This window comes from Mirounga leonina, unplaced genomic scaffold (assembly GCF_011800145.1).
Source record: "Mirounga leonina isolate KUSES-001 unplaced genomic scaffold, KU_Mleo_1.0 Mir_150, whole genome shotgun sequence".
Lineage (NCBI taxonomy): Eukaryota > Metazoa > Chordata > Mammalia > Carnivora > Phocidae > Mirounga > Mirounga leonina.
In genome coordinates, this window is record NW_023270374.1 from 7,809,870 (window position 1) to 7,832,270 (window position 22,401).

The 22,401-nt window shown below is 55.4% G+C and overlaps 1 protein-coding gene across 1 annotated transcript in view; it reads left to right on the forward strand.

Annotated features, from left to right (window-relative positions):
* RRBP1 (ribosome binding protein 1) overlaps window positions 1-22,401 on the forward strand; it is a 63,531-nt gene that overhangs the window by 24,077 nt on the left and 17,053 nt on the right. The window contains 6 exon segments of the mRNA XM_035005800.1: window positions 1-460; window positions 12,549-12,697; window positions 13,942-14,064; window positions 17,605-17,757; window positions 18,944-19,062; window positions 21,484-21,637. The exon segment at window positions 1-460 is cut by the window's left edge and continues 9 nt beyond it. Coding sequence (XP_034861691.1) covers window positions 1-460; window positions 12,549-12,697; window positions 13,942-14,064; window positions 17,605-17,757; window positions 18,944-19,062; window positions 21,484-21,637 — 1,158 coding nt within the window.

Sequence of the window (22,401 nt, forward strand, 5' to 3'; positions counted from 1 at the left end):
AACCAGGGCAAAAAGGCAGAGGGGACCCCCAACCAGGGCAAAAAGACAGAGGGGGCCCAGAATCAAGGCAAAAAGGCAGAGGGGAGCCAGAATCAGGGCAAAAAGGCAGAGGGGGCCCAGAATCAGGGCAAAAAAGCCGAGGGGGCCCAGAATCAGGGCAAAAAGGCAGATTTGGTCACTAATCAGGGCACAAAGGCAGAGGGTGTTGCAAGCCAGGGTAAAAAAGCAGAGGGGGCCCCCAATCAAGGCAAAAAGGCAGAGGGAACCCCGAACCAGGGCAAAAAGTCAGAAGGGTCCCCCAACCAGGGCAAAAAGGTGGATGCATCTGCCAATCAGGGTAAAAGGGCAGAGTCAGCTCCTATCCAAGGCAAAAATGCAGAAATGGTCCAGAGCCAAGAAGCACCAAAGCAAGAGGCTCCTGCAAAGAAGAAGTCTGGTTCAAAGAAGAAAGGTGAGCCTGGTAAGTCATTCTGATATCTCTGAACTTGGAGGGGAAAGCTATCTTTCAGTGGCTTTTGGATTCCCTTTGGGAGAGCCGTGTGTATCAGTTAGCTGTAGCCACAACAGAGCTGTGTTACAAACATTCCAGAATTCGGTAGCTTACACCAGCAGTCATTTATTCTTGTTTATGCTTCTGTTGAATTGTCTGAAGGTTGACTGATCTGGGTTGTCTCCACTGAGTGGCTCACGCTGCAGTTTAACTGGGTTTGGCTCCTTGCTGCAGGTCGAGCCTCGGTCTGTTACACACGTGTTCCTTCTGGGCTCCAGCCTGAGGCTTCAGGGATTCTGGAGGGCAGAAGCCCTTCTCATGGTGATGGCAGAGCTGTAAAAGGACACATTTGAAACCAACATTCTATTGGCCCGAGCAAGTCATGTGACTGAGCCAGCGTCAAGGGGCAGGAAGCCCACTGTCTCCAGTGGGATGGACTGCCATGTGAGGTTGGAAAAGGTGTGAGTAGGTGTGAGGAGAGGTGAGGAATTAGGAATAGTAATTCCATCCACCACTCAGTCTGGAACACTTCTGTGTTGTGGCAGATCTTTCTTAGAGGCCTGACTGCATTCCGCTGGTCTGTTCTGTTGCTTACCTCACCTGGTACTCATGTCTGTCTGTCTGTTAAATGAATAATGGTAGGGTGTTTTTAAGGAGCAATGGCATCCATCCCCACCCCATCCCCAGTTTTTCCTCTTGCCTACCTCAGTTACTTCATGGGCCATTTTAGGTACTTGTCAGATAATACAGAACATTAATTTTCTGTTATCTTTTTCGTGCATATTACTAGAGAAATTGGGCCAGTGAGTTCAGTTTCATATTTATCATTCATTTGATACTGTAGTCTTATGTTTTCTATTCTTTCTTTCTTTCTTTTTTTTTTTTAGGTCTTTGATTAGGGGCACCTGGCTTGCTCAGTCAGTAGAGCATGCGACTCTTGATCTCAGGGTCATGAGTTTGAGCCCCATGTTGGGCATGGAGCCTACTTTAAAAAAAAAAAAAAAGACTTTGACTAGTCATAAGTTGATTTGGAAAATTAATTGCATTTGTCTTAATGAGGTATCTTGGGGGGTCTGAAATGTGTGGACCTGTACTGGGTAGCACAAGGCCCTGTGTTTTTAGCTGGGTTTCCCTTTCTTACTCCTTTGTGAAGCTACATTCACTTTTCTCGGGTTTCATCCTCCCCCAACTTTTGGGGGGCATTTGCTCAGGCAGCACCCTGTTCCTTGTGAGGGGACCCTGTGCTGTGTGAACAGCTTCAGGCTCCTGCCAGGGGTCAAGGATCTGCCCACCTGGCCACACGGGTCGGGTCAGCCTCTCAAAGCCCTTTGAAAATCCAAATGTTCAGCCTCGGTCTGCCTCCTCAGGCTGGAGGGAGGGCACACTGCCTTGTCTTTAAAGTGATGTTCCACTTGACCCAGGGACAGGGTGCTTGAGACATGAATACAGGGATGGAACTGAGAACCGATCTGTTTTATGTAAAGCATCAGATGTGTTCAGAAGAGAGCTTCCTGTGTCCTATGGCCATTGTTACTGTGTTCGGCTTTAGACATCTGAAATAAGGCATGGAATAGCAATGTGATGATACTTTAGGAAGGAAGGCAAATGGTACTAATTTCCAGGTAATAGCCTTGTTTGGAGGAAGACCTAACTTTCTGACCTGCATGAGCCCACACAGCAGCTTGCTGGCGTAAGAGAAAATTTGAACAGAGAAAAGAAATACCATGGGCCAGGATAAGAAAGATTAAATATTATGGAATGTGGCCAGTGCACCTGAACCTGGCATTTGACTGACATTTGACTGATTTGAATGCTACCTTAGATAGCCCCATGTGACCAGACCTCAACTCTTGCTCTCTGGTGCCCACAGTTCAAACTTCATGGCCCTAGAGCCCTCCATGACCCGAGTCAAGGTCTCCTCTGTTCAGAGAAGGAACTCCTTTCCTGACCTGTTCCACGTCAGTGATCTGCATCCTCTCCCTCAGCATTTCCTCCTAGTCGTTAGGCAGCATGCCCCCACTAGCCAAGGCGGTGCACATCTCCAGGCCCCCGAGTTTCTGGGCCAGCCCAGCTCAAGTTGTGCCGTGAGTTGAGTGCACAGGACCCTGGAGAAACGGGGTGGACGGGCCCTGGACAGACAACAGAAGCTCACCTGCAGCTAGCAGACAAGGAGGTCAAAGGCAAGCGGCCAGGGCTGACTGCAGCCTCTCGAGCCAAGGGAGGAACATGGGATGTGCGGTATAACTGCATGAAAAGAAAGTGGCCTGCTTCCCATTCAGCAACACAGTCATGGCTGCAAGATCATAGCCACAAATGCTAAATATGAGTCAGATTAATTCTGGAACACGAAACTCCACATACGAGATGTCATTGCAACAGAAGGGTGAGCCCCATTCCATAAGTCACTGGGAAAATCCATGCTGTCCATGGACTTGTTCCTCAGACCCTCCATCTCCACAGCTTCTGGCTAATTGGAAACATGGAAAGAAATCAGATTTGCTGGAGAGGCGGGAATATCGCCACAAGCAACTGAAGGCTCCCAGAGTGGAGAGGGGCCTCGATGGCTAGTCACTGACCTCTGACTTCAGAGTGCATCCTCAGAGCAAGCCCTGAACTGCGTGTCTGTTTGGGATCACCAGACCCCCAAACTAAGGACAAAAGCACACACTTCACTCATTCCACCCTCAGGCCCACAGTCCTTTACAGAGAAGAGCTGCAAAGCTGCTGGAAGCCAGGCATTACGGAGACACTTCACCTTGCCCTTCGTGCCACCCTGGCAGTGCCTCAGGGGTCCTTACTACTCCCCTTCCCCCACCTTGCAAGCTGTGGTCCTGGGACCAACGGCATTAGCATCCCCTGGGAGCTGGTTAGAAGTGCAGAGTCTCAGGCTCCACCCAGAACTACTGAGTCAGACTACATCTTAACGAGTTCCCCAGGTGATTCATCCGCATGGTAAAGCAGGAGAAGCACTGCACTGGGGGGGAATTTCTACTATCTCTGAACACATGGACTATTTCAGGATCTTCGTGGTGTTGGCACCGAGAGTGGCCTGCATCTCCCCAGGGCGGTGGGGGGGACTCGAAGATGGCTTTACACCCCAACCACAGGAACACAAGGCTGAGATCACACAGTGTGCACTCAGGAAAATGAAAAATAAAGTACAAGACAGTTTTTTCCCCATGTCTCTAGACTCTCAGGCCCCCCTGAAGAATAAAGAAGTTCACCTTTTAGGTAGCCTATCAGCTGCACATGATACCCTGTGTGGCTGGCTTTTCATTCTGGGTCTGTCTGACGATCCCACACGGTTGCTTTTGCGGCCAAGTGCCCCGTATAGGCCTTTTCATTTTTCTCATTGCAAATTCGGAGTGTCGTCCAGTCTCCCGTCATCCTGGCTGATCCATATTAATTTTGGCTGTCTTGATATTTTCTAGGGTTTGATTTGTTTTTAAATTAAATCTAATTCATCCAGCCCTTACATTTTTAGAGGGGTCCAGTCTAAGCAGATTCTTCCAAATCTTGAACATGCTGCCCAAGATCAGAAGATTTCTGACCACCCCCCCATTGACATGACACCCCCTCCCCTCACCGCTCCGTAGTCCCCTGTGGCCGGTGGCGGCCTTCCTTGGACAGTGCAGGGAAGAACATCTCCATCTGCATAGTCAGTTCTGTTGGGCAATGCTGTTTTAAACCAGAGCCACCAGGAGGGGGGCAGCCTATGAAAATGAGCATGTCTTTGCAGCTCTGTGTTGGCACCACACAGCTCATCCCGTGCTTTGTTCTGTCTGCCTGCATCCCGCGTGGAGTGGGGGTAAGCTCCCCCTTGTCCTCCATATCCCAGCGCGATGTGACAAGTGAGGTCGTGGAGGCTGCGGCCAGCCCATGACACACGACAGATCAGTAGCAAACCCTGCCCCGGAGCTGGGGGGCACCACAGACAGGGGTGTGTCCTCAGTTGTCACCAGGTGGGCCCAGCAGGGTCCTCGCTGACAGGCACCCAGAGAGAGACCCGGGCAGGTGTGGAGGCGGGCCCAGGACATGCTTCTGCAGGCCCAAGTTGGAACTCTTCCAGAACTTCTGATGTGTTTTTCCTACAAGAACAAATCAGGGCCATGTGGCAGGTTTTACCACTTGTCCGGGGCCGGAGTTGACAGTGAACACCTGCCTGCCTAATCCATGCTTTGAAAATGTATTATTGTATGAATACGTCCTTCCAGCAAACAAAATACGAACAATGTAGAAGCATGGAAAGTGAAAAACCGAGTCTTTCCACTCCATGCCTCTCTCCACCCGTTCCCTGGGGGAGCCTGGGAGATGTTCTGCCCCTCACATCGGCACACCCGGCTGGGGCCTGCGGGGCACACAGCTTCGAGCTTGCTTTGCCTACCAGGGTACTGGTGACATCATTTTGTACTGTGCCTATAGGGCTGTTGCTTCCAGCTCCATCCTACTCTGGAGTAGGAATATCTCATTTATTTACTTAAATGATATTAAATAGTGTGCAGGGTTTTTTTTAAGATTTATTTTTTTTTATGGTTTGAGAGAGAAAGAGAGTGAGTGGGGAGAGGGGCAGAGGGAGAGAATCTCTAGCAGACTGCATGCTGAGTGCGGAGCCCAAGAGGCAGGGCTCGATCTCACGACCCTGAGATCAAGACCTGAGCTGAAACCAAGAGTCGGACGCTCAACTGACTGAGCCACCCAGGCGCCCCAAGAGTCTGCAGGTTTTTTTGCCGCTAAAATTAATGCCGCAGCGATGTATGTGTATTATAGCGTGAGCATCTCTGTAGATACGTCATCGCTAAGTGAAAAGGCAGGTGCATTTTTAATTTAGGAGGACAGTGCTACATGGCTCCCCAAAGACATTTCACGATTTCCTATTCTCACAGAGTGATGAGAAGCCCACATGTGTGTTTTCCAGAGCCTTGCACCTGACTTTACTACTCCCATGGTGCTGTAGGAATGGTGATCACTTCAGGGGAGCATTAGAAACCCAGGTGTGCAATAAGGAGAAGGCACTTGCTTATGAAATAGAAGGCACGGATTCCTTTCTTATCGTTTGCAGAAGAGGAAACTCAGGGAACCACAGAGAAGTGGATATTTCCCTGGAACTAAAGCTCCTGAGTGTGTGCAACCCCATTTGCAGGCCTCCGCTGGTTCATTCTCATGCGTGGTGTTTATTAGGAAAAGCCACGTCCCTCTTACAGGAAGTGTGTTGTGTACATGGTGGTGGTTTCTTGAAAATCTTGAAGATCTATTTTTGCCCTCAGGCTCCGTCTTTGCTGGCGTTACTTCTGCCAGCCCGCCTGCCCTGGGCTGCACGGGTGCTAATGGGAGGGTGAGGTGACCCTTTTAGGTGAGCCCTTTCATCCCAGCACCTGGAAGGGAGTCCAGATTCGTACAGTCCAGATTCGTATAGGCCTGGCCTCCACATAAACCAAGGACAGACTTGGGGAACATGGGATGCCCACCTGCACACGCTCCAGACCGTCCTGCTTCTGCTGGAGTTTGGCATGCGCACTGTTGCCGCTGAGTGGGGTCCTTCCCTCCTGCACTGTCTTCACCCTGGGCCCCCTTCCCCATCTGCAGCCTGTTTGCTGGGGGTCAGAAGGCCATCCAGTCAGGGCCCAGGGGATCCTGGCCAGCCTGCAGAAGGTAGAACATGCTCTCATATTGAGATCTCACGATGACCTTGTTACACACACACACAAGTTTGTGTGGGAGAAAGGCCCTCTTGGGGGACAGGACTGTGGGTAAATTTTAGGATCTTTCCTTTGCCCTTCTGCATTTTCCAGTTTTTCTGTAACCTGCATTATTTTTTAGATGGAAAAGAAAAAAAAGCTCCATTATTTGTGAATCAAATAAACAGGAACTCACTGTACTAAAGTGGAACTCCTCACCTTTCAGGCACTGTGAGGCAGCCCAGCCCTGACCATAAGTCCCCTGAGTGTCTTCCGAGCAGCAGAAAGGAGTGCCTGCTCCTTCAGGGGTCCAGGTCGAGGGAGGAAAGTAGCCAGTTCTTCTCAGGCACATCCTAGCCCCTCGGTGCCCACTGTGTGGTCATGAACCGAGCTGAGATGGAAAGTTAGTGGCTCCCACATCTGTGAACCTGGCAAGGTCTTGGGGGGCCACTCAGCTCTATATGGTGCAAGCCCCCCCCCTACCCCCAGGCCACTCCTTCTGCCAGAGCAGGCAAAAATGCACAAATAGGATCATGTTCTTTAATCTAACGAAGCAGGGGTCAACCAGGGGTCAGGGGAGATAGGGAAGAATTTTTAGACCTACTAGGGGAACTTTGCTGAAGGGGTCTGTAGCTTTGCAGGGGCCCTAATCTTAAACCATGTGACTTGATAGGAGTCACACCCCTTCCTTGGTACAATCCCATCCCCCCCCAGCACCTCCCACAGCGACCTTCTTGCACTATGTGTTTGCTGGGTTACCCCAGGAATGTGATACTATTGTTCTCAACCAGATGTTTGGTTAGGCACGTGGTTTATGAAGCTCCTTTAGATGCATTTATCCCCCTATAGGTCTGTAACGTGGATTTGTAGGTTTACCTGCTTTTCCAAAAGCAGAAACCAAAGTTCAGCTCTCTTTTGAGACTTCCCAGAAGTCACATGGACAGCAGATGGTGGCTGGGACAGCCTCCAGCCTCGGTCCCTCCGTTTGAGGCCCCTCTCAGGCCAGGCCCAGCCCACCTCAGCAGCCACTCTTCCTTCAGCCCCTTAGGGCTGAGGTACAGACAGGTGTGTATTGAGATTAGGTTTGATACTCTTTTCTTTCGAACTTGGTTTTTCAGGGTTTGAAGCTCTGAAATCTCTGTAGGGCTTTTGAGCTTTTCATGTTCTGTGTCAGTTCTTCAAACCCAACTTTTCTTTTTTGAAAGAACAAAAGCATCCCTTAGGCAAGGAGCTGAATCAGTATGGCACTGCCATGTCTTAGAGAAGCTGCTGGATGACACTCTTCCAGAACGCTCCATTCACTCATCTTAAAACATGGCGGCGCTGGGGCTCCCATGGCTGCCCTGATGTAGCTGTGGTCAGGAAGCCCACAGGTGCACAGATCTTGTCTTTTCTGCAGGCATGAGCTAAAATCTCGATTGTCATTTAAGTAAGGCGTGTCGTCCTTGGACCAGCTTCGTGACTGAGGAAGCCCATGGAAGGACCTTGCCCAGAGGTCCTACAGGGCTTGTCTTTCTTTAAGAAATACTGTGATGTTTTTCTTTTTTTTTTTTTTTTCCAGATGTAAACTTGATTTTGTTGAAATTTGGGGGAAAAAGTATAATGAGAAAAAGTCATTTCATCTATGGGATTTTTAAATTCCATGAAACCTTATTAAATGCACAGCCTCCCAGATTTGCTAACAGATTACTTTTTTCTCCAAAGGAAAAGGCCGGATTCAAAGGCCCCAAACCGGGCTGCTCTTAACATTCTTTGTCCTTGGTCCATGCAGGTTAAGCGTCAGATGTGTCTGTGGTAGTCGGGGGTCAAGTGTGGCTGCTCCTCTGGGGCCTCTATGGGATTGGGAAGGCAGGGCAGCCCCTGGGCAGTGGTGGGCTTTGCAGCCCGAGCTGGGCTTGGAGCCGGCTGCGTGTGTGCGTGCGTGCTGTCTCGGGGGCCGCCGCCGCCACCTCCGATGCATTCAGTGGATCTTCCATCCGGGACCCTGTGAGGGCTGCTTTCCCACAAACTCAGGAGGACCCTTGCAGCCTCTGTCCCCCAATGTGAAGCTCGTGGGGAGACCGGCAGGCATACTGGCTGGTCCCACGTCTCTGGAGACAGGTGTGCCTGCCAGCTTCTCTGTGGTGTGGGAGGGGGGTGCCGTCTGTATTTGGGGCCGGCAGGAGTCGGGCTCGCCTTCGTCTCTAAGTCGGATGGTTGCTTATGCAGTGGTGGGCTTTACGGAGGTGCAGGGGAGCCCTTCCTGGGGCCTTGGACCCAAGTTTGGCTTAGGTGATTGGGGATGTCAGGGCATGGACGTCTCCCCGACGCTGGGGTCTGGCTTCCTGCTGTGGGAGGTGCAGGGGAACCTGGCCTACGCTGTTGGGGTGGCACTCATGCTGCGTCTGGCCCAGCAGCTGTTTGGCCTGCATCTGTGCGTCTGAGACAGCCTGCAGCACTGGTCTGGATGTCCCCTGAACAAACGAGTGTTTCTGCCACTGGAGTTCTCCCCCAGCCCCCCAGACCTCACCCCCGTGGCAGGTTCCACTGGCAGAGGCCCTGGATTGACACCTGGGCCTCTGCCCCCCAGCTCAGCTTCCTCAGCGCCCTTGGGCCTGGCCCTCAGCCCTGGGCTCTTCCCTCCTCTGCTCCTGCCTCCAGCCTTGTTCCCCAGGTGTCCTGAAATAACATTTCCCAGTCGCACACCTTTCTCCCTACTGGTGTTGCCTATGAGATAGAATCCAGATCCTTGGGGCCCATGAAGACGTGGACCCACTGCAGTCTCACTTCTCCTTCCAAGCCAGGCTGCCTGTCCTTGCTGCCCCCACCTTGCACCAGCCCTTGCCTTCTCCGTACGCAGCAGTGCTTGGCTAAAGCATCCCGCTTTGGAATCTCTCCCGGCACCGCTGCCGCGGTTGCATCCTTGGCCGCACACCCACCCCACGTTCCCTTTGTGTGGATCTGCTGCGTGGTTGCCACGCGTCCTGTGTCTCGTCTGCCTCTTAGCTGGCACTTCCACCTCGGACCTACCTTTCCAGGTCCAGCAGTTTGCTGACTGCCGGTACACAGTAGGAGCATACTTTGTGGATAGGGACCATTGGGACCCGCCCGCCCTGGGGCAACCTGTGCCAGCCGCTGGTGTTTTGCTGGAGCCTAGTGACAGGCTGTCGCCGGGCCTGGGCCATAATCCCCTCACGGACGGGCAGCTGTTGGCGCCACCCTGTTGGCTGACGTGGCTAGACGTGAGCCGTGCGGGGGTGTTCCAGTAACTGGACGCCGGAGGAGCTGCTGCCGACACAGTACCCAGCGTTGGAGCCCCATGGGGTCCCTAGCACTGACACCTGGCCGCTGGGGATCCCGGTAGTTACGTGAAAACTCTCCCTAGAGGACCGCGTAGTTGACAGTGAGGAAGAGACTCCTAAGTGCCTGTTTGCAAGACAAGTTTAATTTTAGGTGACTAAAGCTCCCAGCAGGGTCACAGAAGGGCGCCTCATTTTGGAATTTGAGGTGTGACGTACATTATCCCGTGCTGTGTGCTCCTTGGCCGGGGGCCCAGAGAGGCAGAGGGCTCCTTCCTTTACATAAGGCCCCTTTAGCCTCACGAGAGGGTGCAGACGGAGCCATGCACCCATGCTCCCCACCCACCCAAGGCAGGAGCCACAGGGCCTGTGGGCTGTGCCGCTGTATCTGCGAGGCCGGCTCCTGGGCACCACCTTTACATGACTTCTCTGTCCCCTGTGGGAGTCGGAGAAAGGGCAGAGGTCGCTTTAGCCCCCCCAAGCCCCTCCCTTTTCGTGTTGTCTGTTTCGGGGGCCTGGTGGGGTCAGGGTCTGGGGCCCTCCTGTGACTGGGGCTTGAAGGTGGCCCGTTGGTTGATTCTGCAGTGCTTTTTATGCCGGGCATCATTCCAAACATGTTGGGATTTAATCTTTGCAGTGAGGCTGTGAGAGGGGAAAGATTGATTTTTACCCCCATTTCGCAGATGAGGAAACTGAGGCTAAGGGAGGTGAAGCAACTTGCCCAAGGACGCACAGGCAGACAGGAGTTGAGCTGTAATTTGAGCCCAGGCCACCTGGCTCAGGGGCCTTGTTCTGACCATGGTGTCCCATTGCCCAAGGGCAGAGGTGACCTGCAGGCGGGACCTGGCCCACGGATGTGTTCCAACCCCACAGTGGTTTGATTTATTTATTTTTCATTGAGGTAGCTGTCAGCACTAAAGGTCAGGAGATGACACATAAAAATCTCGTTTCTGGCTTTCCCTGGCAAGTCCGCACCTCTAAGAGTTCTGGCCCAGACCCCATGGAAGCCATCCCCTAGAGGTGAAGGAACATGTCCAAGGCCGCCTCGCTCAGGAGGCTGCCCCCTGAGGAGCCCCTGGTCAGTCTGAGGCCTCTGTAGGGACAGGGGCCACCATGGCTTTAGCAGGGCATGCCTGGGGAGAGGGGTCCCAGGGCTGGAAAGGAGTAGCCCAGCCTGTCCACTAGAAAAGACAGTGTGAGCTGCACGTGTGAGCTCTGTATGTAATTCAGACTTTCCTAGTAGCCACATGATAAAAGGCAAACACGAAGCAAAGAGAATTAATTTGTGATATATTTTATTTAACCCAGTTTACTCCAAGTACTATCATTTCAACATGCAGTCAATACAGAAAATTATTACAGATATTTTACTTTTTTTTTTTTTTTTCATACCAAGTCTTCAAAACCTGGGGTGTACTGGTACTTTGTAGCACACCTAGGTTCACGCCAGCTGCATTTCAAGTTCCCAGGAGCCCCGCGTGGCTGGCGGCCGGCATGTTGGGACAGCACAGGAGTAGACCTTTCCTGAGTCAGGAAGGGACACTGTGCAGGGGTCAGCCTCAGAGGGGCTGTCCTGCCCCATCTGACTCCAGCTGTGTCTTTGAAAGAGTGGACTTCCCTCTTCTGGAAAACCTGGGCAGTAAGCCTCTGTCTACAGGCTGAGGGGGGAAAGCAGGGGCGCCTGTAAACCAAAATGCTAATGGTGGGGTTTTCTTCCAATAGTGAACTCGAGGGGAGCTTTTGCTTTGTTTTTGGCTCGGCTCTAGTCAGAATGTTTTTTCTAGTGTGTGTAAGTTTACCACTAAGATTATTTTATATTATATACATATCTCAGTGAAAAGGAGAAAGACTGAAGGGAGCATGCACCTCACTCCCACTTCATTTTTGTGACACCCTTGAGTGCTTAGGTCTCTCAGCCTGGTTATTTTTACTCTCTCCAGCTTCACCGGAGTAAGAAATTCTACGACGAAGGTGCTCATAGCAACCAGCTCGCCCACACCCCACATTCCCCCCCGTTAAGGTATCATGCTGACTGCTTTGACTTGCGATGAAAATATTGTGACTAGTCACTGAAAATATTGTGACAGGCCAGAGAATTTAGGGTTACCATGGAAACCTTCCCCATTCATTGTCCTCAGTGAGGTGGGCTTAGCCGAAGGTGCCTCAGCAGGACGGCCTGTTTCCCTTATGTCACTCCTCTGTGGCTCCCCAGTCAGTGGGCTGTGGGGCAGATCCAGGCATTTCGGGGGGGGGGGTGCTGCCAGGTGGGGCACCTCAGTTCACCCTGTCCTGTCTTCAAGGCTGCCTGAGAGCCTGCAGTGTGAATGTGTGTGTGTGTAAGTATGTGTGTATGTGTGTGTGTTGTGTGTGGTGGGGGACACCAGGAGCACTGCAGAAGTGACAGGTGGCTGTCGGCCTCCAGAAGGTCACTTATGGACTGACAAGCGGGCAGGCCCGTTGTGGAAAGAACCAAGCCCAGCCTCCCCTCTCCTAAAACCGGCCTTAGGCTTCATAAAGCCGGAAATAGTGTTTGAACCCAGGTGACTGGGAAGAGCCTCCTTCTCCCCTGGACCACAGAGATGCAGCCTGAGAGACACGAGCCTTTGCTTTCTGTCCTCCTCTCATGACTCTCTTGTGGCTCTGGGGTCTGTGTGCATGAGGGGCTGGGGCTATGGGACTCGGTCATGGCAGGGGGCTTAACCTTGCTGGGCCGTGCAAGGTGAGAACCGGACAAAGCAGTTTGCTGGAAAAAGAAGGAAGGAAAAAAGTAGCTGTGGGGAAAGTATGCTTAATTCTGCTCATTTTGACGATAACATAGGAGGGGGCATCTCCCCCAATCCAGGAAAACAGCCTTTCTTTCCTCGGGGACCTCTCCCGTCTGCTCTCTTTGGGCAGTTGAGAGGACGGTGCAGGGACCTGTAGTCTAGTCCATTTCTCAATACTCCGAAAGAGCTTGAGGTACCCAGGCAGGCTCTGCACTCAGCCGGCACAGCCCCAGGCAGCTGGACAGCCCTCGGCTCTGCTTGGCCCTGCTGCTTCGAGGCAGAACCGGCTTGGTTGCTGGGTCTGAGGGTAAGTCCCTGCTCCTTCTCTCTCACTGCGCAGGGCCCCCGGACTCCGACAGCCCTCTCTACCTCCCCTACAAGACGCTGGTCTCCACGGTTGGAAGCATGGTGTTCAACGAGGGGGAGGCCCAGCGGCTCATCGAGATCCTGTCCGAGAAAGCTGGCGTCATTCAGGACACCTGGCATAAGGTGGCCCCACCCTCCCTGCTCTCCCCTTAGAGCTGGCGAGCTGCAGTACTCGCCTGGTCCTGGGGCCCCAGCCTCCCCTGAATGATCCCGTTGGGCTGGCCGCAAGCGGCTTGCCAAGCTGCACAGAGGTCATAAAATAGCCTCCGCTTGCCTCTCGGCAGAACCCTGCCACCCCTATTCAGACACAGGCTGCATGACTCACCCCAAGTTCACTTCGGCTTCTACCCCAGCCCAGCCACAGAGACAGGAAGGCCGTGACAGGCCAGGGCCAGGCTCTGTGTTACACGCGCCTGAGGGGGAACACGGGAGCTGCGGCCCAGCTGGCTTGTGGCCGGGGCTCGGGTGCAGAACAGAAGGTGTAGGGACACACTGCGTGGGGGGGGGGGGCCCTGTGACGGTCTTGGAAGCACCTTCCTCTGCTGTCCCACTGCCACTGGGGGCCAGCTCAGAGGCTTGCACCTGCCCTGTGGTGGTGGTGGCGAGTGAGCTGCCCCTGGGAGGTGCTGCATGGCACGTGCTTGTTCCTTATTCCAGAGTCGGAACTGTAGGTAATTGTGCTAGAGAATTTTGTGGCACCCTAGTGGTTACTGATGTTGGGGGGTATCCTGAGAGCCAGGCCAGTGACCCCTGCCCTGAGGCCAGTGGGGCTTAATCCCTTCCTGGCCCTCGCTGAGGTGGACACGTCGTGCAGTCACAGGGGAGCTCCTTCCTCAGTGGGCTTGGGGGAGGGAAGGGTGTCTCCTGGCGTGTGAGTGACTGGAGGTCAGGAGGACCACTCCTCCAAGGAGACAGGCCCAGACTCACCTCAGGCCACTATCCCCAGAGTAGACCTCCCCTCCCAAGGTTTCCACACTTCAGCTAGCAGCCTGCAGGCTTCACACAGCAGCTAAGGGGTGGGCACCGGAAGCGATGACTCATTGCCCCTCGGTGGGGTAGGAAGAGGCCCTGGCCACCATTGGTCCCAGTTAATGGGAAACACCATGCCCCTAAAAACTAGCCCAGAGAACTGAAGCTTTTGGTCTAAACAGCTCCTAAGTACAGTGGGCCTAGAGGCCTGGCAGCCCGGGTGGCTGAGGTCGGGGTGCCTTTCCCAGAAGTGAGTGGAGTCAGGATAGAACCGGCTCATCTAGAAGCCCCATCCCGCTTGATCAGGGCCCTGCTGTCTCTTGTCCTGGGTCCTGGTCTGATTGCTAGGGCGGGGGGACGCAGCCCCTCTGTTAACACTGCTCTGTGGGCACTTGTAGGCCACTCAGAAGGGCGACCCCGTGGCAATTCTGAAGCGCCAGCTGGAAGAGAAGGAGAAGCTGCTGGCCACAGAGCAGGAGGACGCGGCTGTCGCCAAGAGCAAACTGAGGGAGCTCAACAAGGTACAGCAGCGTGCGCGCCCTGTCCCGAGCACCCCCGGGCCGTGGCCAGTGCTGCCCCCGCATCGTGCGTCGGCCTTCCCGCCTTGGAGCCTGGCTCGGGCCTGCCGGCTGGTGACTGCCCCCCTGCACTGGGGTGTCTGTGGCTGGCTGGGAGCCTGACAACCTGCGGCCGGATCGCCTGTGGTGGCCCTTGGCTAGCTGTGGGGTGGCGGCACCCCCATGACCACGTGTCTAAGAACACATGGATGTTAAGTTGGGGCTTAGGGCCCTCAGTTTGTGACGGGCTATCTTTTTAGGGTATGCACCCTGAAAGGAGGTTGGGCCCAGTGGATCCAAGGTGGTTTTGTTGAAAATTGGAGCAAAAACTTGTGGGGAGGGGAGTGAAGGAGCTGCTCTCCTCCCCTTTTCTGCTGTCTGTGGAGCAGACCTGCGGGGAAGGGGCTGGCTCCTTAGCATCAGCTGACGGCTTGCCACCCAGGTAACACTTGTACTTCCTGAATGATAGTCATGGGTCCGTGCTGCCGCCAAGGGCTGGGGGCGTCATTCACGATGTGTCAGGACACATGACACAAGGGGCCACTCCCCTCACCCCCGGCCACCCCTGTCAGAACTCACTGGGCTTTGTCCCATGCCTCTCTCTTGAGAGCCCTACGGGGCTGGTTACACCCAGTTCGAAAGCTGTCTTTTTCAGTAAAATTCTGTGGTTTGCTCTCACCCTCCCGCCGCTTACCTGCCTCTTCTGTCTGGGCGGCAGGCCCAGGGAGATGGCCTAGGACTGGTGATGTCCCATGCGGTCTGGCCTTCCTCAGGGCCCCTCCATCTGCTTGTTCGAGAATAGTTGGAAACAAGGCAGCCTGAGTTTCTGACCCCAGTTGGAGGGACGTGAAGTTTGTGCAGTGGGGATGGCAAGAGCAGAAGATGAACCTCTGGGTGGTTACTCTTGGTTAATGCTCCACCCAGGAGAAGAAAAGAAAAAGGCAGGTCTCTTTGGCCTTCCTTAGAGCTTAGTAGGCTTCTGCCCGGTGGGCCCCATCGTCTCTGTCAAGACTCTCCGCATGCAGCCTTCATGTGAGCCCTTCTTGGCTCGTTGGTTAAATGCAGGGGGAGCCACTCGCCCTGCTGCCAGGAGCTGGCTGTGCAGCCTCCCCCACTTGGCTGGTGGTGCGCCATGGGCTAGAGCGGATGTGCCATGAAAGAGGGCCAGCTGGGCAGCACACCAGTGGTTAAGTCTGGTTTTGGGGGGCCTTCCTTCTGTATCCTCTTTCTGGACAAACTGAGAAATCCCTGTGAAATTTGTTGACCTCCCCCCGCAAATAAAGGTCAAGTGATCACAGGAGCGAGCATTCCCACAGCTGCTCGGCCGTGTGGCTGTCTGGCTAGTTCCTTGTGCCTGCCCCCTTGAATTTAGGCTGAGCTGGAGGTGTGATGCATGAGTGGGTGCAGCCTCTGACAGTCACAGTGGCCTGTTTCTTCTCCATTCCTGGGGTCTCCAGCCACCGAGGGCAGGGCAGCGGGTGCAAGGTGGGAGTGTACCCCACAGGAGAGCCCTTAGATGCTGCCCCTCATGCTGGACATTTACTGCTCTCTCTCTCGGTGGTGGCCGCTTGACAAGATTTCCAAAACCACAGTGGCAGCCCACCTGATAGAGTAGTTCCCAGTCTACAAGCTGCAGGGCTCTGAGACACGTGGGGACACCCCCTTGGTGCTCATTACCCATCCTGCTCTGAGGTGTCCAGCCAGGCCCCCTTCCCCTGGCCATACCCTCCTCCCTGCAGCCCCAGGAGGCCCCAGGAGGCCCTTTTGGGCTCCTGATTGCTGACGTGGTCCCGTGAGGCCCTCTTTAAGCTCTGTCAGTGGCTCCTAATCCTCAGACCAGAGCTTGCACCCCTGAGCGCCCACTCCATCCGCTCCCCCAACACGTGGCCTTTCGTTGCCGCCCCTGGGCCTCTCCTCCTGTCCCTTCGTTAGGCTCAGAGGCCTTTCACTGTGTAGCTGGTTGGAAATTTTCTCCTTATCCTTGAAGACTCCTTTGGCCTCCCTCCCTTGGGAAGCCTTCCAGAGCCCTGTTTTCTTCTCCCAGATTCTGGAGGTCATCACTGCAAGCATGTGTCATTGTATCTGTCCCCTGTGATCCTGGCCACCTTGCCTGGCTTGGCCTCGCAGGCTGCTTGTTAGTGAGTGGTCACCGAGGCCCAGGGCCAGCACACAGCTCAGAGGAAGCCTTCCCAGCCCTGGGTGACGTATCTCCCCCAGGGCTCCGTGAGGTCAGCTGTAAAATGGGGATCGTGACCCCCATCTTACTGAGAGGAAGGAGTGAGACACCCGCTTGTGTCAGAGTGGATGCACAGTGGTGGCCACCTCTCCCGTTCCGGTAGATAATCAGTGAAGTGTCCCTTGGCGTGGACCTCATGCTCCTGTGGGCTTGCCCCCTGGCCAGGGCCAGGAAGATGATTGTGTGAATGGTGAGGCCATGGGGTCCCAGATGGTCTCAGGGAAGGCCGGGCACCCATAGCAGCTCTGGCGCCCAGCGGCCACCCCATCTGCCTAGCTCCTCCCCTAGCCTCTGATTTGCTCCCGTCCCAGCCCCGGGGGACACTCTGGCCCTTGGGGATGGGTCTCCCTGGCAGCCCTGGCCTGGAGAGCAAGAGGATTTCCCACTTCTCTGGTCTCCTGCCTGGGATAGGGATGGGACAGGGCCTGGAGTCTGTGAGATGCTTGGTCACCGTGGTTACCCAGGTTAGTTGGGCCCACACCAAGTAGTTGTCAGCCTGGCTGGAGGCCCACTGGACGGGGAGCACCCCCAGCCCCAAGGGCCTTTCTTCAGTTGTCACTCTGCTTTCCATGGCTTCCGGCCATTGCCATTCTTTCAGGAATGACATAGACTCCAACCAGCCCCTCTCCCTTGACCAGCCCTTCCCACCCTGTGCTCTGCCTCTGCCTGAGGCTTTGGGTCCTCAGGCCCAGCATCCTGTGCTCATTATGGGCATCTGATGCTGAGCAGAGCAGGTGCTCCCTAGGCTGGGTGGAAGGACCGAGCAGCTGCACTGGAGACCCAGGCCCTCCAGGAGTGGGGCCAACCTCCTAGTCATGGTGGGACGGGCATTGTCTCTTTCCCCGCCCCAGCATCAAGGCTCACTGCCTCTTCGGTCCTGATACAAGCCCTCGAGTAGGCCGTTCCGGGGCCCGGATGTCTGGGACCCAGCCTAGCCAGGGTGCCGTCACCCCAGCAGGGCTGAACCAGTAGTCCAGGAGAGCACAAGACCATGTGGCGTGTTTACACAGCTTTCTGGGTCCGCTGCCTTCATGTGGCCAAAGCCTGACATCGAGCCTCCAACCGGTGAGGCCAGCAGGGTTTTCCGGGGACCCCTCGTTGTCTCCTGCTGGTTCTCTATGGTGGTCGGCTTGCTGTGTCTGGGAACTCAGGAGGGAGGCCAGCCCCAGGTGATGAGGTGATGTGTGGGCTGTGAGGACGTTGGTCCCGCCGGACAGGCTCCCGCCCTCGCTCGCCTAACCGCCTCTCTGCCCTCCGCGCTCTCCTAGGAGCTGGCCGCGGAGAAGGCTAAGGCAGCAGCCGGGGAGGCCAAGGTGAAGAAGCAGCTCGTGGCCCGGGAACAGGAGATCACAGCCGTGCAGGCGCGCATGCAGGCCAGCTACCGGGAGCACGTGAAGGAGGTGCAGCAGCTGCAGGGCAAGGTGGGCCGCAGCTGGGGGGCCCGGTCAGTGGGCGCTGGAGGATGCTGGGAGGGGGGGGGACGGTCTTCAGAGGGCAGGAAATGAGGCTCCCTCGGGGCCACCGTAGGCTGTGGCTTGGTGTCAGAGCACTTAACACAGCTTTGTCAGAGGCAGCGAGCACGGAGCGGGCCTGCGGCTCGGGCTGAGTGCTTGCTGCCTGGAGGCTGTCAACAGGGAGGCGGAGGGGAGAGAGGAGACGCGTGCTGGGGGTCCCCCCGCCTCAGACGCTGGCACTGGGCAGTTTTTTGTTTTTTGTTTTTAATTTTTTTATTCTTATATTATCCCCATACATTGCATCATTAGTTTTAGACGTAGTGTTCCATGATTCATTGTTTGTGCATAACACCCAGTGCTCCATGCAGAATGTGCCCTCCTCAATACCCATCACCAGGCTAACCCATCCTCCCACCCCCCTCCCCTCTAGAACCCTCTGTTTTTCAGAGTCCATCGTCTCTCATGGTTCGTCTACCCCTCCGATTTCCCCCCCTTCATTCTTCCCCTCTGCTACCTTCTTCTTCTTCTTTTTTTTTTCTTAACATATATTGCATTATTTGTTTCAGAGGTACAGATCTGAGATTCAACAGTCTTGCACAATTCACAGCGCTTACCAGAGCACATACCCTCCCCAGTGTCTATCACCCAGTCACCCCATCCTTTCCACCCCACCCCCCACTCCAGCAACCCTCAGTTTGTTTCCTGCGATTAAGAATTCCTCATATCAGTGAGGTCATATGATACATGTCTTTCTCTGTTTGACTTATTTCGCTCAACATAATACCCTCCAGTTCCATCCACGTCGTTGCAAATGGCAAGATCTCATTCCTTTTGATGGCTGCATAATATTCCATTGTATATATAGACCACATCTTCTTTATCCATTCATCTGTCGATGGACATCTTGGCTCTTTCCACAGTTTGGCTATTGTGGACATTGCTGCTATAAACATCGGGGTGCACATACCCTTTCAGATCCCTACTTTTGTATCTTTGGGGTAAATACCCAGTAGGCACTGGGCAGTTTTAAGGGGTCCTCCTCACCTCTGGTGTGGAGAAGGTAGTGCCCTCGGTGCATTTGTCTGTGGGCTGGGACCTCACTGGCCTGGCTCCAGAAGCCGGCTGTCTCTGATGCCCCTTCACTGACTTCCAGATCCGGACTCTTCAGGAGCAGCTGGAGAATGGCCCCAACACGCAGCTGGCCCGACTGCAGCAGGAGAACTCCATCCTGAGGGATGCCTTGAACCAGGCCACGAGCCAGGTGGAGAGCAAGTAAGCTCAGCACCCCCTTCAGACAGCACGAGGGCCCGTGTCTGGGGCTCTGGAGATGGGGAGGGTTCCCCAAGCCTCCCTCAAGGCTGTGCAGGTGCACTCTAGGTTCTTACTGGATGTGGGGCAGGTGTGGCAGCCTTGCGTGGGCCCCCCACGTGAGCACATGGGGCTGGCGGTGCCCTTGCACACCCACCCCGTTGAGGTCTCTGGCCTGACCCTCCATCCCCCTGTCTGGTTCTGAGTGGCCGAGCCTTCCGGTGCATGGCCGGCATCCTCACACGTGGTCAAGGCCCCAGGGAGAGTTGGCGAGCCCCAGCCTGCCCGGGCCCAGTGTCCATGTGATCAGGGGCCTCTCAGGTCCCGGCCGGTGCCGGCATCTGGACTTCCCAGGGAGCAGATATTTCTTTCATGTCCGTCTTCACAACATCCTGATAGGAGGCTTTTCAAAACTTCTGATGCTGGCCCAGAGTATCAGGGGCTAGCAGAGTGTCCAGGATCAGAGTTTGGTGGGGATATGGGGACCTCTGTAGGCCTGAGCCCCTGGATTCTCCACTGGAGATGGGGGCTCCTGTGCAGGAAGGGACATTTGCCTCTGCCGCACTGGTAGTAAGGAGTAAATACCTCCACAGCCCGCGGCCCGGCTGGCTTAGCGGGGCTCTTGCTCTCAGCCTTGCCTGTCAGGAGCTCAAGTTCCAGGGGTCTGGTGAGCCAGCCGACCCCCCGGGGCAGCAGTGACCTCACCAAATGAAGGGCAGCGTGGCTCAGACTTCTGATTTGAGCATTGCAGTCTCAACAGGCTGGCCCAGAAGAAGCCCCACTGCGTTTTCTTTTGAGTCACACTTTCTTGCCTTCTCTTGACCTGAAGTCTCCCAAAGGGACTTTCTGGGGTTCTGTGTCATCCCCAGAGCATTCCCGGTTGCCGAGAGGGGCGCTGGCAAAGACAGAGGGCACTGGTGTTCTCTGTCCTTTAGCTGCAAGTCAGGTGGGGACACTGTTGGCCCAGGAGCTGGACCGGGGAGGGGAGTCTGTGTCCGTGTGTCTGGTTTTGCCGGGAGCCGGGCGGGGGGCAGATTCTGATCTAAAGGCCTCCTTCCCCTTCTGTCTGGAGGTCCCCTCTGGGTGTGTGTGCGTGCACATCTTTGTCTCTGGCCTGGCCTGTCAGCAGGCTGGGGGTTGGTTGGTGGGGGGGGTGGGGTGGCTGTGGTTCCTTAGCAGCTACAAGCAGAAGGTGAATGTGGGGAGGGAGGGACGCTCTGGCATCCCCTGTCACGTAGAATCCACTGCAGCCTCCTGAGAAAGCTAGGAGCCTGTAGACCTGTCACTCTGAGGTGGCAGCCACTGACTCATTCGTGGAAGCTCTGCCCTGTGTGTGGCTGGTGGCCCCGGGCCCTGCCCAGAGCTCCAGAGCAGTCCCAAAGGCCACCCACCGAGCCTCCTACCTTCGGCCCCCGGGTGCTGGAGTCCAGCCTTTCCTGCAAGTCCTCCCGTCTTGAATCTTGGCCTTCTAGAGCGTGAGCTGATGGCCCTGCAGAGGGCTTTGGGATGGCCACCCTGGTGCAGCTGGGAAAAGCCAGATGCAGAGAGGTGGGAGCCACCTACGCATTGACCAGCAGAGCACAGCTGCTCCTGGCCGGGCTTCTTGCCTCCACCTGGTCTGCTGCCACCTTGCAGCGTGGTGGGCAGTCTTGTCTGTCCCCTTTGTCTATCCTGGTACTGGCCCTTGGCTGGACAGTCGATCCTGCCTTGAAGAGGTGTCTTGTGTCCTAGTGAAGGAGGCCTCCTCACACTGGGGAAGGCAGGTCTGGAGCTGCCTTTCTTCTTTTAATCAAGTCTCCTTCTTTCACTTCTGTACTTGTCACAGGTCCTGAGATCCAGCTTTTGCACAGTGTTGAAGGGTCTGTTTGGTCAAGTGCCTCAGCTCCCCACTTCCGGTGGCCTGCGGGCCTAGCTGTGGTCTAGTCGGCGAGGGAAGTGGGGCGCGTGGGTTCCGGCTGGCTGCCCCCTCCCTGCCCTGCAGGGGTACTGTGGCCAGTCAGCCTGCATCTGGAGCTTGTTTGGTTCTAGATCAGGAGTGAGGAGAAGGGGTGCCTTGCCCCCTTTCTCTGAATTTTCAGCTGTTTCTGGGCGGGGTTGCCTTGGAATATTGCCGTGCACGTTTTGCTCTTTGCTCTGTATGGTCCACACACTGTGCCGGTCGGAGAACGTCTTCACCAACACACATCAGAACTCAACACGACTATAGAGTACAAGAGGCTTCGGTAATGGCTTCAGGACTTGGGCAACCACTCGTGAAAGAGCAGGTGCCCTGGAGGGAAGGCGCGCCCTCCGGCCCCCATCACCCAGGGGCAGCTCTTGGGGCCGGCGGGAGCGGACCCGAGGCTGCTTCTGCCCTGCAGTTGGGGGCTGGTGGCTGTCTTGCAGGCAGAACGCCGAGTTGGCCAAGCTCCGGCAGGAGCTCAGCAAGGTCAGCAAGGAGCTGGTGGAGAAGTCGGAGGCTGCACGGCAGGAGGAGCAGCAGCGAAAGGCTCTGGAGACCAAGACGGCCGCCTTCGAGAAGCAGGTCCTGCAGCTGCAGGTGAGTGAGGGAGCCGCCCCCTCGGCGCCCTGCGCACTCCGCCCACTCTGTGCCGGGTGGTGACAGACCAGAGCTTGCTCAGCCACTTTGGGTCATCGCTGGCAGCCAGGATTTTGGCAACGGGCGGCCCATGCATGGCTCGGGCAGGAACGTTCAGCCTGGGTCTCGCTAGTAACAGGGAGAGCTAGGTTGCAAGGAATGGGTGCTTTCAGCGTGGTAAGCGTTGTCCTCAGTGCTCCGTGAGCGTTAACTCGGCTAATTCGCATCCTAACCCCATGAGGTAGGTGCTATTATCTGTAATTACCCGTAAGGAAATCTGAGGCACAGAGAAGTTAAGTAACTGGTCCCAAGTTCACGCGGAGGCGGGGTTTAAACCCTTGGGTCTAGCCCCAGCGCTGTTGGCCCCCACCTGTGGTACCGCCGTCTCTGGCTTCGGGGCTGGGCATGTACTCTTCCTTCTCAGCCTCTGGCTGTGGCCTGGAAGCTCTTGTCTTCCCAGGAAATTGGCTGTTCTCCCTCAGAGGGAGGAAGGTGGTCCCCGTCCCCAAAGTGCACTGGGCAACATCAGCCCAGGGGCTTTGCTGATGCCTGTTGGCCTGATGACTTCTGGATCCCCCAGCTGGCCAGTTTGGGGGCAGGATGACTGGGTGTGGGGAGCCTTGATGTCACGCCTGCTGTGCATTTAACTTTTCGGGATGAGGAGGAAATCCTGTGGGCCCTTCTTCAGTCACAGAAGTTGGGCCACAGCACATGGGACAGTGGGG